The sequence below is a fragment of the Vanellus vanellus genome (genome assembly GCF_965231255.1).
Source record: "Vanellus vanellus genome assembly, chromosome: 2".
Classification (NCBI taxonomy): domain Eukaryota; kingdom Metazoa; phylum Chordata; class Aves; order Charadriiformes; family Charadriidae; genus Vanellus; species Vanellus vanellus.
Window position 1 is genome coordinate 152,466,653 of NC_138906.1, and position 15,695 is coordinate 152,482,347.

The 15,695-nt window shown below is 36.0% G+C and overlaps 1 protein-coding gene across 3 annotated transcripts in view; it reads right to left on the reverse strand.

Moving 5' to 3' along the window:
* Positions 1–15,695, reverse strand: part of CSMD3 (CUB and Sushi multiple domains 3) — a gene marked incomplete at both ends in the record, with an annotated part of 716,885 nt that overhangs the window by 193,723 nt on the left and 507,467 nt on the right. For all 3 annotated transcript variants that reach the window (XM_082479076.1, XM_082479075.1, XM_082479074.1), the window contains 3 exons: positions 2,794–2,988; positions 10,297–10,484; positions 12,334–12,472. In XM_082479076.1, coding sequence (XP_082335202.1) covers positions 2,794–2,988; positions 10,297–10,484; positions 12,334–12,472 — 522 coding nt within the window. The remainder of the gene's footprint in view (positions 1–2,793; positions 2,989–10,296; positions 10,485–12,333; positions 12,473–15,695) is intronic.

Sequence of the window (15,695 nt, forward strand, 5' to 3'; positions counted from 1 at the left end):
CTAACACTAAAATCATCAGTTATTGACTTTTAGTGTCTGTAGACTGTCATATTTTCTAATTTTGCACATTCACTAGAAAGCAAGTTTTGATAGACTAAGCAACTCATCAGTCATTTCATGCTGAAGCCTGACCAGTCCCAAAACATCAGTGTTCCTCAAAGATTTCCTATGGGGCTTGATGTACCAGACATTTTCAGAGAATGCTTAAAGCCATCCCAAACAGTTGCCCTTCCAATATAATAGAGCCATGTCCTCCATTTTCTTTTTAATTCTGAATGGACAATGTATTTTTGCCCACATTTTATCTCAGCTTCAGAACAAGTAAGACCCATAACTCCTTTGTCTACGTGGTCCATTCAAACTAATCTAGCATCTCTCAGGAATATGTCTTTAGTTATGTCAAGTTATTCAGAATGGTTATAGAGATGGTTGGTACTTTATCCTCCTCTGTTGAAATTCTACTATTCAGTGAAAATATCCATATTCATTGCAACAAGAAAATTTTTTACATAATAGGGTCTGACTTTGGACCTTGTATCAGTTTCACCCTGATGTTATCCATGCTATTTATCATGGAAATGATCAGATATTACTGACACAAATTCTCTGAGAAAAGAAAAAGTTTTTCTATGTTATTTGAATTACACTCTTTACAAGACCAATTCTATATGTTGTAAAGCATTTCCCTTGAGCCCAGAGAGCCATCTGGAGGTTCAACCATCTGTTGAAGGTTCTCCCTTCCTCTTCTCTGACCTACTTAGTTCCAAACGTGAGAAAATTGAGAATACTCATTAGTAATATTTATCTTTTCCATTTTCTCAGATGTCTCGCTCCCCCTGTGAAGCTATATGGCTAAATAGGGCTCACAGGAATTTAACAGAAAAACCTGGATTCTAAATTATATTAAAATTCTAAATTATATTAAAAATTTGGAGAGCATGAAAGGTAACTTTTTAAAAAAACTTTTTTTGCTTCGTACCTAAAGCATTAGATCAAAATATTACAGGCATAAAGGAGGTTCAGATTTTCACTTTTTTTTTTTTTCTTAAAAATAAATAAGAAAATGAAAAAATAAATATTTACCATGGTATTGTATACCACATTTCATTATATCACTATCAGTTTTAACAGAGTTTCAAAAATATAACTGGCAGAATAGAGGAATAGCATTTTTCAACTAAACACATTTTTTTTTTATGTAGGTGAGACTGGTGGTCAGGGGCCAAAATTCAGCTCTGAAACTGTTTCTGCCAGCTACAGGTAATTGAAAGCTAATCAATTGATATTGTCTTTCTCACAGATATGTGTATGTTCTGTTTTGCTTGAGCTAAATCCTGCAAAAGTGGAAAGCATTGATTACATGGTAAAAATATACTATATCACAGCAACATATCTACAAGTCTTCACTGACTCTGAACTGGAGGAAAAACATACATAAAAAAAAGTGAAAATTGCAACGTTAAGGTGTTTTTATGGAACCTATTGTGTGACATCATATCCTAAGGAAGTGTGGGGGTTTTCATCTTTGAAATAAGGCCTTGTTCAGCCAGGAAAAAAAAATGGTCCAGTTAGAATCAGTGACAGATATCCACTATGTCTTATATTATAAGATTATTTTTCCCCTTTTATTAAAATGGTAGTCCTTCCAAGAAAAAAACTCTCCCTTTAGTGAATGTTAAAATAAATAGCACTGGAAGATTGCTAAATAGATTATAAGTAGCATGAATAGACACAGTTATTGCATCATTAATAAAAAAATTCTTTATCTTTCGTTACCCATGAAAAAGACCTCCCAAAAGAAGAAAACCTTTCTCCTCTTACACATAACAACTTTCCTCACCAACTCTTCTCTATAAAAAAATATTCATAACTCATTTGAAAATGAGGAAGAAACTTTTGACTTCCATTGCATACAGTCTACAAGTTTAAACATATTTCCAAATGTTTGCTAGGACCATTTTTCCTATTTGCTGCCACTGAAGTTTGGTGTTCAGTACTATGTTTTGATTATTCTTTATAGTTGACAATTTATATATTTTTTTCTATTTTGCTAGTACTTGACCATCCAATTTGCAACATAAATTTAAGTACACAGCAAAGAAAATCCATATTTTAGTTAAAATAAATACATTGAAATTGCAAATGGATTTAAGAGCTTTTTAGTCTTCAAATTATGAAAAGGAATGATGATTTTGAGGAGATTTTATTTTAACTTACAGAGCAAGTGTTAATTTTATAATTTGGCATTTTTGTGTTAATTCTTTATTAATATCTGGATACATGGGAAAGGTTTTGTCATTAATCTTACAGAATATGTGAAAAGAATATTTTGGGTTTTTTTCTGAAGTGGCTATCAATTAGTGGTAAGTTACCTGGTAAACTGCTGGTTTAAAAATCAGTAATAAAAAAAAGAAACAAATATCTATTGTGACATCCAGAGTATGCTTAATGCTCTATGTAAACACACATATATATGTTTTTTATCTGTATTCTCTGCTGTAAATTTTCTAATGCAAGAATACAGGTAGGTATAGGGGATGACATTACTATTAAACTTTATTGGCAATAGTCACTTGCAGCATTGTTTAAACAATGTTATTAAAAACTTGAAAAAAATATTTATCCTGAGTTATTAAATATGTTACTTTTATTAAATATATCACTGAAAAGGGCTTTAGCCTAAAAAAAGAAGTTTATTAAACTTGCTTTTTCTAATTTTGTATGTTTTTCTTCCACATGACAAAGCCAGAATAATAACAACAGCAACTTTAATAAATGAAAAACTGCTCTTACCATGACAACTGGGCAGGGCTCTGTTCCATCCAGGTCTTCCATCATCTCCCATGATACATGTTAGTGTAGAATATCCTTGAAGAACATAACCTGCATCGCAGTAATATGTGACAGTTGACCCCAGTTTATAATCCATTCCAAGTCTTGTTCCATTCATTATGTTTCCAGGATCAAAACAAGACTCACGAAGCTTTGCTACAGAGGAAACAAATGCAGACATAATTCTAAATATTATCAAAACCATTATAAATATCTTCTGGACTTTTTTCAAGGTCTCCTTTGAGCACCTTGTAGACACTTAATGTTCCGTTTTTGTTTGTTTGTTTGTTTGATTTTTTAAGAATCCTTCCATTCTACATCAAATGTTCCTTCTCCTTCATTTTAAAGACTGTACAACTTACTATATAATGACCAAAATAGTTTCCTATATTTTTCCTAGATAATTCCTACAGAGCTCCATTATGAGAACTATTTGTCCAGAGCTCACTGTGACCAGTTATGTATTCACATAGTTAGACGAAGTTAGATCTGTGGACATTGTCCAAGTAGACACATCCTAGATTTAAAATCTGTGGTCTGATAACTGGTAACTGTGGGAAAAAAATACAAGTAGCTTGTAACAAAATAAAAAGTATACAAACAAGAATTTTTTTCAAAAGTAATAAGTACCAAGTGGATATTTATTTCCATGCATACCATATGATATATTTTCATATAGCTTTTCTTTCTTCACTGGAGGACAAAGCATGAAAATATTCCTTAAATTTATCTCCTTTTTTGTTATTTATAGCTATTTGTTTCAAAATATTGGAATAAATTCAAACATATGTATATGTTCTTATCTTTGCTTCCCTCTTCCTTCTATAATGTGAATACTAGTGTGTTTAATATCCAAGATATAAAAAACTGCACAAAAATAACCCCTTGGCACTTCTAATCAAGAACATTACTATGCAGAAGAGGGAAAAGGTAAACATTTTGGAAAAAATTGCAATGTTTTTCCATTAATGAAAAAATAGTAAATATATTAGGAAATGGTAGAAGCTGGAATGAAGCAGATGATTTTGTGCTATGCAGGACGGAGTTTGGAGTAATTTATTTTACAAGATAGAAATTAGAAATTGGAATTTTCAAATTTTCTTCTTTACCATTTAAGGGTGTTGTGGAGGAGATCAATAGGGAACACATTAACTTTCTGCAAGATCAGCGACAACTTTCTAATATATCAAAAAGAGGTGTTTTTTACCAGGCATATTTGCACTGTGGAACTTTCTGCTACAGGTAGGTATGGTTGCCAAAAGACTATATCAGCTTTGAAGTTCCTGGAAGGCTATTCAAAAGCCTTGAATACCAAGACACTTCATCTGATGTTGGCGGTCCCTAAGCTGAAGTTTCTGAAAACTTACAAATAAGGAGAAACAGTTATATATTTGACTTTTATATAGTTCAGCCACATGTCAGCTATTGCTCATTGCTAGAGACAAGCTAATGAAGTAAGTAGATTGTTGGTTTGACTCCCTGAAGCCATTTTTATGTTGAAATATTTCTGAGAGGAGAGAAAAAATTAGGTTACAAAACTCTAAGAGTACATTTACTTTTGAAGATGGAAACACAGAATAATTCCTTTGAAATTTCAACATCACATTTTCCAAAAGAATGTGAAGATCTCCTAATGTGGTTAACAATTTATTAGGATTTGCATATCTACTCTACAAAGCGTGCTTCTGATATGAAAACCAGTCAAATAAGAAGTAAAATTTACATTACATTAATAATTATTAAGAACAGGTATTTAATATCCACATTGATTCATTTAGATAGTGGTAGTGTGGTGCCTGTGACATCCGCCTCCTATTCTGAATGGGGGGGCTTTAAAATACAGTGTCACATTAGAAAAAAAAAAAAGCTAAAACTTTTGTAACACTCAAAAAATCTGAGTGAACAATCAAAAGTTAAGAGATACAATTTACTAGAAAATCTGTAAGATATCACATAGATACTAATTATTATGTCACTTGAGAAGTCTGGCAGAAGTTAGGGCAAACTGAAATTTTTAAAGTCCAAATTCTCAATTTTTTTTTTTATTACTTATTTTTTTTTTAGGATTGTAGCAAGAGATAAATTTCCACAGCAAGAAAACATTATTTTTTCTTTACTGAAGCAATATTGATATATTTGTATTGATACACAACTGATATTGTGAAACCACCATTCCTGAATTTATGTTAAGAAATCCATGTTTCAGAATTCTAGCAGAACCTTGGATAAAGTAGAGATTAGTATTATATGAGGAATTAAAGAGAGAACAAGATAAAGTAATCTATGATATCTGGTGCATAAATCAAAAACAGGAAAGACATGATCTGTCACAGCACAAATTTTCTCTAGGGAAAAATTACAGCCTTGTAATTTTCTTTTCCCCAAAGGTACAGTTGTGACAGACTCCTGAAGTTGCTGACTAAACAGTAACAATGTCACTATAGAAATACAGTTTCTTAATAACTATTCTGAAAAATAAAGCCTGAAATACTTAGCACCTTCAAAATACTTTTGAAAACCTGAAGTAGCTGCTGTAAAGAAAAAGTCAGTATACCACACTACAATACATGAAGAATGAAATCAAATGTGGCAAAAGGATTCATCAGGTCTAGATGAGAGCCAGTGAAAAAAAGAGCAAATAAGAAGACTGTATTAGCAAATTTATAAAAATGAAATAGAAGTGCTCCCAGTTGTCAAGAGGAAAAGTACTTTACCATCAATGTCATATTGTTCCAACTGAAGAACTCAAGACATTGATGATCCCTGTAGCCCCTCCCCTTTCTTTCCCAAGAATACTGGTGTTGTTAAACTGACAACACAGAAGGGCAGTGGCAGGTTTAGCAGAACATGAGAGAAAATGCTGGAAAGGGTGTGTACTACAATTTTAGCTGTATTATTATGAAGACTTTTTTCTGCCTGTGGTAGTATTTTTTAAATTATTTTCTGTAACAATTAACCATGGACTAAAAATAATTGTTTCATTAGGCAGTTTAGATTTGAGTTAGAGTAGCACTATATTCTTGGTTGTGCGCACTAGGTGTAAATTCTTTTTGCCCAGAATAAAATTTTGCAACAAGCTTCAAGAAAAACAGCAATTACTTCTCTGATGTAATTCTCTGACTAACTTTGGCATACCACTGGATCAATTAAGGCTTCTGAAATACAGGCTGAAAACAGGTAGCGATATGAGCTGCTGCAATCTCAAGTTCAACAAGGAAGTCTCTGTTGGCTAACATACGGTAATGATGCCAAAAACCTCTAGAAAACTAGTATCTTAGTGCATGGGAAACAACATTGAAAGCCAAGAGAAGCAGCTGCTTTTTCCAGAACTTGATGATTTACTACTCCGTCCCTAAGTCTCAAAGAGAACAAAGCCATAATAATCTGCTTAGAGAGAGTGTTACAGGCATACCTAACTACAGTAAACATTCCATAATTGTTCTCCAGAGCACTTATTAGAACTAATAAGCTACTCTTCCATTACAAAATAGAAATGAAGGGAGGGAGGAAGAGAAGAACAAAACCCGACCAGAAACACAATTACAGACCAGACCTGAGACACAGGTAAGGTCTGAGATTTGTATCTGAGAAATATGACCTGTCAATGAAGTACAGCTTGAGTCATACTGCCGTTTCACATATGATTAGTGTACATACAGGACACAACTGTGGCTACTACAATTTGCGTAAAAAAGTTAAGATCATCAACTCAAAACCATTTAGGTTGGAAGAGATGTAGCACAACCTCCACTCAAAGCAGGGCAATTTGACTGGGTTGCTCAGGGCTTTGTCCAGTGCAGTAATGATTTCAAAAGATCCAGATGATGCGATCTCAGGGCAACTAGTTCCAATGTTTGACTACCCTCAGAGTGATTTTTTTCTTTTTCCTTAACATATAATTGAAATTTCTCTCATTGCAACTTGTGCCCATTATCTCCCATCTTAACACTATGTGCCCCCGAGAAGAGTCTGCATTGTCTTTCCTATACACTCTCATTAGGTAGTTGAAGCAAATCCAGTTTCCTCAGCCTCTCTTTATATGTTATATACTCCACCCTCCTAATCATCTTGGTGACTGTCCATTGGACTGGACCTAATTCTGTGTGTCAAAATCATTCCAGCACTGGTGAACCCTTAAATATACTCCAGGTATGATCTCAAAAGATCCAGAGGGAAGAATCGCTTGTCTGGATCTGCTGATTCTACTCTTGCTTCCAGTCTTCCTCTCTCATCCCAGAAGGCTGATGGCCTTCTTTACCAAAAAGGACACACTGCTGGCTCATGGCCAATTTGTACGGAAGGTTCTCCAGACCCTTTCTGCAGAGCTTTACCCTATCCAGTCAATCCCTAGCCTTTATTTTTGCACAGGGTTATTCCATCGAATCCAATGCATATGCCTTTGTCAAAGGCTCCTGTCAGCCTGATTCTCCAGCCTCATAAAGACCCTTTCAACAGCGGTTACCCTCCAGAGCACTGACATTTCCTCCCAAACTGGTGTTGTCCCCAAACTTGCTCTGTCCCATCATACAGGTCATCAATAAAGAGAATACTGCCCACATTATTAATCATAATTAATAGTAGCCAAGAGTCTGAGCTCAGCAATCAAGTCAGTTTTCCACCCACATTATCATCGACTTATCCAGCCTGTATCTCATCAATTTGGGCTCTCAGGATACTGGAGGAGAGTGTGCCAAAGGCCTTTCTGAAATCAGAGTATTCAATATCCACTACTCCCCCCTTGTCCACACAGCTGTTCATCTCCTCATAGACAGTGACGTGTTGGTTGGGCATGATTTCCCATGGCAAATTCATACAGACTGTTCCCAAACAGTTGCTCGTCCTTCTTTCTTTTGGAAGTAGTTTCCAGGCAGGTTTGCTCCATAAACTTTCCAAGGATTGAGTTTAAAATGGCCAGCCCAGTAGTTCCCCACATCCTCTTCTCACTCTTCGTCAAGGTGCACATGACATTAATAATTTTAATTCACCAGGAATCGCCCTGACTGCCATGACCTTTCAGAGGTGATAGAAAGCAGCTTTGCAGAAGCATCAGCCAGCTTCCTCAAAACTCTTGGGTGTCTCTCATCTGTTCCAATGGAGATGTGTACAACCAGATGGCTTAACTGCTCCTGACTCTTTCTTCCTCCACTGTGGATAATGCTGCACTCCCACAAGCCCTACTAGTAGGTTCAGGGAGGACTGGGGGACAAAACATACCAGTAAAAAACAAGGTAAAAAGGTATTAAGTGCCACAACTAATTTTCTTCAACTAATCTAACCATTCCCTGCTCTTGAAAATGTTAATCCTTCACAAAATGGCAGCTCTTATTCAAAGTAGTTTAGAACTTCTGAGGTGTACACCTTAAATCCATTCTTTACCTTCCTCTGCCTTTTCCCTCCTATTTATGATATCACACTGTTAATAGCTCCTCCCTGAAGTCTGCTGTTCTGTACGCTCCCTGCCCAGTCACACATTATAAGTAAAAAAAAAAAAAACACTTGGTTCATAAAACATTCTATTAAGAGTTTACTCCTCAATGGTGTGATTATTCATTTTGGCTAAATTAAATGCATGTCAGTTTTCTGTTGCAGATATCATGCTTACGTTATTTTGGTACTCACAGTCCATTGTGTAAGAAACCAGCAAAACTCTGTTAAGAACCTTTACAACTGCTCTTTTGCCAATTAATAGCAGTTATACCCCTTTCAAATCTTAAGACATGACAGTAAGTGTTCTTATGATACTCCTAAAATAAGTTAAGCAGTGCAGTGCCATATTTAGCAGATAGTCCCAGTAAAAACAGAATAATTCACTGAGTAAGCTGGCCTTCTGCTTAAGGGATTTTGAGCTGTCCAAATTTAATAATCCTTGAAGCTTCTAATGGGAATTAAAATATTTCCTTTTGTTTCTGTCTCCTTGTTCTAAAGCAAATGTTGAAATGCACAGTCCAGGTACTCTGAGAAAAGCAGAAGATACAGCCATATCAGGTGAACAGGGAAAAATAGGATTAGCTTGATTCCTTTCTCAAACTTCCTCTCATATACACAAACATATAATTTAATGCCTACATCCTCTCATTACTTCGATTTCCAGTCCCTTTACAAATGTGGTAAAAATCTACATAATTATTTTGGCATCGTGACTCTTGGAAGCACAGAAAGAAATAAGAGATCTTAGTGGCACACACAGGCTAGCAATAATGTTAGAAATAGTATTCTGCCTTGATTCCAAAGTACAGCGCTTCACTTCTTTGTTTAAACATGGACCAAGAATGAGAAGAGACTGTGTCCCTAATGAGAGTCTTTCATACTTGGATTGGTGGATGTGAGAAACCCTTTAATTCTGTGAGGTGAGTCTGTATTCAACAGCACAGCAGAAAAAGATCAGTCCCTTTGAAAAATCAATATACTTTCTTGTTCTTTAGAAGTTCTTCATCCCTGAACTGTTTTCTATGGCACTTCCATCCGCATTTATCATTCTTCAATTCAATTGAGAAGGAAGAAGAAATATTTTTAAGTGAAGTGGAACAGTACATAGATCTGGGCTCACCATCAACATGTTTAAGACCTACGTGTAACTTCTTAGGACTAGCTCTTACTGTGGACATGTCGTCTTGTACATCTGTAGAATCCAATGACTTTAGGAAAGTAAAAGGAGATTGTGGGTTTGCCAAAGGAACAAAGGCATCATCTTTTTTATACCTTTGTGTTTGCTAACTGCTTTCAGAATAAATGGGTAAGAGAATAAGTCCAAGGAGGTTTGGATGTATTGCTTCTATACCAGCAACATCCATATTTTCCCTCTGGTTGTCTTTATGTATTATTGGATATTATCATATTCATTTAATATAAAATATTCCTTTTTCTTGAGCCACACAGAGGCAGTTATGAAAGCTCCTACTGATTATGAATTTTACAAGGCTGTCTTTTCTTGTTTACTGTGTTATGACCTCAGACAGATCTGTCTGAGACAGGTAGACAGCTCTACCATAGCCTCTCATACAAAGGTCTACCCAAAATATTTTTTCATTTTCTGTATTGATCTCCTAGATTCTAGTGCATCATTTCCTCTTACAGGATCTTAAACACACATATGTCAACATGCCCTATTATGTAAAGGAAAAACAAAAATAAACTACATTCTGGAAAAAACGTATACAAGCTGTTAAATTTTGTCACTGCATCATTATTTTTGAAACATGTAAACTGCTGTCTGATTTTTTTTTTCTTTGGATTAATGCATTTAAGTTTAGCATGTATCAGTTAAATGAAATCATACTAGAAGCCTTGTCTTAAATTAGTACCTGTATAACATTATATCTTGTATGTATAGATAATACATATTATCATATCCTTAGGCAAAACCAAAACATTACCAGGCAGAAAACTATGCGAAAATAAAACAAGTTAAAATTTACGCTAATGCATTAAAAGTTTTTAATAGAAAAGATAAAATATTTTATTTACCTTTGTACTCGAGGTGGAATCCAGTAAAACTAACAGATCCATCACTCCGAAAAGCCAGATGCATGGTGTTTGAACTGCTTTCTATCCTCTCTGGCAGCTTGCTATCTTGAAAGCTTCCAATCAGTGGGCTATTACCGTCTGGTCCATCATAGATATAAAGAAAATCATAATTTGGTTCTATACTGAAACTGTAGAATAAAAAAGAGAAATATTAGATAGAATATGCTTTGCCTGACATTTTCTTTCTTATTAGCTAAAATAAAAGTTTTCTACCACTGTTTTCATAAAATGAAAAAAAAAAAAAAAAATAAACACACTCCACTGTCAGAATAATGGTTTGTAGAAGTGTTTTGTTAGAAAACAAAATAAATACTATATTTATTGGTTCTCTGCTTAAAACAGTACTTTGCTGCCATCCAGAAAAAAAGAAGTAATTTTTTTAAATAGATAAAAAAAAAAAAAGCAAGCAGCTATATTTCTAAAGCTTCATAGAAATAAATGACATAGATCTACTGGAATTCTTGGCAGAAATGCTTGATGTTATAATACAGCCAGCTGCAGAGTAGAGTGTACACAGCTTCCAGTCAGACTGAACACTTTCACCCAGCCAGGGGATGATCTTCCAGTAAACCTAAGACCAAGAAGCATTTTGCCTATAATCTGTTTAAATTAAAAGCTGTAGTATTGAAACCTCATTTTTTCTTTTGAACTTAACTTCAATTAATTTTTAAAATTTAGCTAATTTAGTTAATTATGCAACTGTAGTTAATTAATTAACTTAATTAGCCAATTTTGAACTTAATTTTAAAGGCAGAGTTATCCAAATTTACTTATAAGATTGTCCCTGTACAAAAAAAAAAAAAAAAAGGTTGTTAATTGATTGAAAATCAATCCAATCACTAGAATTATTTTGTCTTTACTTGACACTAGCTCCTGATTAAAATAAATGTAGACATTGAAGACCTGGTATAACTCCTTCAGGGAAAATATTTTTAAACTTTTGGATTATTTAAAAAAAAAATATTTCCTTACAAATGAAATACAAAAGTCAAATGTCAACAGCTTTGATTTGTAAAGTGTTGTAGTTTGTCTTGAGTTTAAAAGGGTTAGCTGGAGCAAGTGCCACTCAAAAGCATATTTAGCAATACTCAGTGGAGCATCCAGAGTTTGGTTTATACAGGAAGGAGTTTTTTCTCATTCTGGAACAGTCTGTGCATCATAAGTGAGGTAAATCTCAGTAAGTATGCAGCCTACTTAGACCAAGACTTAGCTTGCCAGCTTCTCTCAAGAATCATAGCAATTGTCCAGATTTTAAGAACAACTTGACAATATTTGGGAACATCCAGCATAACAAGGACTTAAATTTGATGGGACATTACAAGTACAATTTTTAACTTTTCTGTGACATCTTTGTATGCCCCAGTTGGGATGCATATTTTTCACACATAATATGTGTATTAATTTACTTTATGGGTTACACGCAATGAAGACCACAAAAGTTTATCTGTAGATTCTATTAAACTCAATTTAATCTTGCATTGTGATAAAGGACAAAGCTTAAACCAATTACATTTAATAACCAGAACAGCAGGAAATATTCTGTTGCAGTATCCTGAAATGATATGGACTAATAAAACTAAATTTAAGAAATACTTTTGAAATTTTGCTTTAATAGCAGGTTTCTCATACAAAATATGATCAATAGGTTTCATCATCAAAGACCATCCTCCTGTGTTAAGGAGATTTCAGTGAGTTACTCCACGCTGCCTCCTCAGGAACAGAATCTTGATAAATTGAGCACCATCCACTTCCACATTAGTTGGTGTAAAAGGAGTGCTTTTAACTGAACAGGAGCAATGAGTCCCCAAGCTCCACCTCTATGTGCATTTAATACTCTAATGACTGCTAACAAAGATAAAAATTACTAATCAGTTTGACAGTTATATTAAGTATACATATGCTGCCCTACAAAGCTCTGAACAACTGCAAATAATAGTTACAAACATGACTAAAAATTACAAGCAAGTAGCAGTTTACCTGATAAATGCTAATGATATAACATAATCATTATTAACAGTGATAGTCCAGTCACAATCTCTGCTGTGGGGATAAGGATGAGGGAAGTTTGGTGAAAGTATAAAACCTGATGAGCCAGTCAAGTTTCCTCCACAGGGAGCTGTGAATAAAAATAAATTGGAATTGAGGAAAGAAGGTAAGAGAGAAAAAAGTACCAGCAATCTGTTCACTGACATTTAATGTCCTCCAAAAGTTAAACAAGAAACAAGTGAAGTATTTACAAAGCTTTAATAGAAACAAAAAATGTATTCATATTTCTCCTTAGACAAATACTAATACTACTAAGTGAAGTACTCGTTTTTGAACTCTCTGTCCTTTTATTTGCTTGCATAACATTATGTCAAGGATTTTCTGAAAATACTGTGAACTTGAGAAATGCTCTGGCTGCAAACATAAAAAAAAAATTGACTGGATAAGCTTTTCACTTTCTACTTCTTGTTAAAGGCATTCTAAAAGAAGCTTCTTAGGTTATGAAATATGATCTGTTTACACTGATAATGCATTTTCACCAGACAGCACTGATTAGTAATTCAGATCAAGACTGATAGAATATACATGAAATTCAACAAAAACATTCTAGTAATTGCACTTTTCAAATGCAGAGATAAATAAAATATCTTCCAAGCACATGCAGAATAGAACAAACACATTTCTCTGTGATTTTGAGGATCCTAAATATTGTGTTTCTGGTCCAGAATGAAAGTATGACTACCCTCATGAGGATTTATACTTCAGCATTCTTTAACTTCATATAAGAACAAAAGAATAAACACTTTTTCTAATGATCTTTTTTTTTGAAAGAACTTCATAAATTTTATTCAAAAGATTCTAGATAAGATTTATAAAGGTGTATCACGTTGCAAAATCGAATTCAACAAAGTGATCATCTGCAGTACCACTGAAAGGAGTTGATCACTCAGGTCTTCTATAAGAGGTATTCTCTGGATTCACTTATAGAATCATAGAACAATTTAGGTTGGAAAAGACCCTTAACATCACCGAGTCCAACCATTAACCTAGCACTGTCAAGTCCAGCACTAAGCCACGTCCCTAAGCACCACATCTACATGTCTTTTAATTATCTCCAGGGGTGGTGACTCAACCACTTCCCTGGGCAGCCTGTTCCAATGCTTAATGACCCTTTCAGTGGAGAGATTTTTCTTAATATCCAATCTAATCCTCCCCTGGCACAAATTGAGGCCATTTTCTCACCTCCTATCACTTGTTACTTGAGAGAAGAGACCAACCCCCACCTTGCTACAACCTCATTTCAGGTCGTTTTATAGAATCATAGAATCATAGGATCATAGGATCATATAGGGTTGGAAGGGAACTCTGGAGATCATCTAGTCCAACCCCCCTGCCAGAGCAGGGACACCTTAGAGCAGGTTGCACAGGAACGTGTCCAGGCGGGTTTTGAATGTCTCCAGAGATGGAGACTCCACCACCTCCCTGGGCAGCCTGTTCCAGTGCTCTACCACACTCAAGGTAAAGAAGTTCCTCCTCATGTTTAGGTGGAACTTCCTATACTCAAGTTTGTGCCCGTTACTTCTTGTCCTGTCACTGGGCACCACTGAAAAGAGCCTGGCCCCATCCTCCTGGCACCCACCCTTTAAGTATTTATAAGCATGGATGAGTTCCCCCCTCAACAGTCTTTTTTTCCAGACTAAAGAGACCCAATTCCCTCAGTCTTTCTTCATAAGAGAGGTGTTCCAGTCCCCTAATCATCTTGGTAGCCCTATGCTGCACCCTCTCCAGCAGTTCCCTGTCCTTCTTGAGCTGGGGAGCCCAGAACTGGACACAGTACTGCAGGTGGGACCTCACCAAGGCAGAGTAGAGGGGGAGGATGACCTCCCTTGACCTGCTGGCCACACTCTTCTTGATACACCCCAGGATGCCATTGGCCTTCTTGGCCACAAGGGCACATTGTGGCACATTTTAGAGAGTGATAAGGTCTTCCCTCAGCCTCCTTTTCTCCAGGCTAAATAATCCCACTTCCCTCAGCCTCTCCTCATAAGACTTGTGCTCTAGACCCTTCACCAGCTTTGTTGCCCCTCTCTGGACATATTCCAGCACCTCTATCTCTTTCAGGTAGTGAGGGGCCCAAAACTGAACACAGTATTTCAAGTGCGGCCTCACCAGTGCCAAGTACAGAGGGACAATCACTTCCCTAGTCCTACTGGCCACACTATTCCTGATACAAGCCAGGATGCTACTGGTCTTCTTGGCCACCTAGGCACAGTGCTGGAAAATATTCAGATGGCTGTCAACCAACACTCCCAGGCTCCCCAGCCCCTCTTCCCCAAGCCTGTAGTGCTGCATGGGGTTGTTGTGAACCAAGTGCAGGACCTGGCACTTGGCCTTGTTGAACTTCATATCATTGGCCTCTGCTCATCAATCCAGCCTGTCAAGATCCCTCTGAAGAGCCTTCCTACCCTCAAGCAGATCAACACTCCCTCACAACTTGGTGTCGTCTGCAAACTTACTGAGGGTGGACTTGATCTTTTTCTCCATATCATTGATACAGATATTAAAGAGAACAGGCCCCAATATCGAGTCCTGGGGAACACCACTTGTTACCAGCCATCAATTGGATTTAAGCCCATGCACCACAACTCTTTGGGCCTGGCTGTCTTGCCAGTTTTTTACGCAGCGAACAGTACACCCGTCCAAGCCATGAGCAGTCAGTTTCTCCAGGAGAATGCCATGGGAAAGGGTGTCAAAGGCTTTACTAAAATCTGGGTAGGCAATATCCACAGCCTTTGCCTCATCTACTGTGGGCCACATTTTGATAGAAGGAGATCAGGTTTAGTCAAGCAGGATGTGCCTTTCATAAACCCATGCTGACTGGGCCTGATCACCTGGTTGTCCTGTATGTGCCGTGTGATGGCACTCAAGATGATACGTATAGATCAAGATGATATGTGCAAATATAAATCAACTGAGTAGGAATACATACATAGCATTTTCTAATGACACAAGAAATAAATGAAAAGTCATTTAAAGTTTCAAATAGTGCAATTAGAAATCTTAAGTAGATGAATGTATCCACAGTTACAATATATATGAATATAGTCTTTCAATATTTTAAGTATATTTTTTATATTAAAAGGGAGCAATGGATAGCTAAATTACCTCAAAACCAAAAATAAAATTAGAATCTCTTTCTCTCTCTCTATCCTCCCTCTCCTTGGAGAGAGAATAGTGGGAGAGCATATGTCATTTGCCTCTGGCCAGTCGGGCCCAAACCACGACAATCTTCTGTTATATTTTGGTACTATAAGTGGTAAAGAATTCCAAAACCTTCATTTTATGTAAAAGTT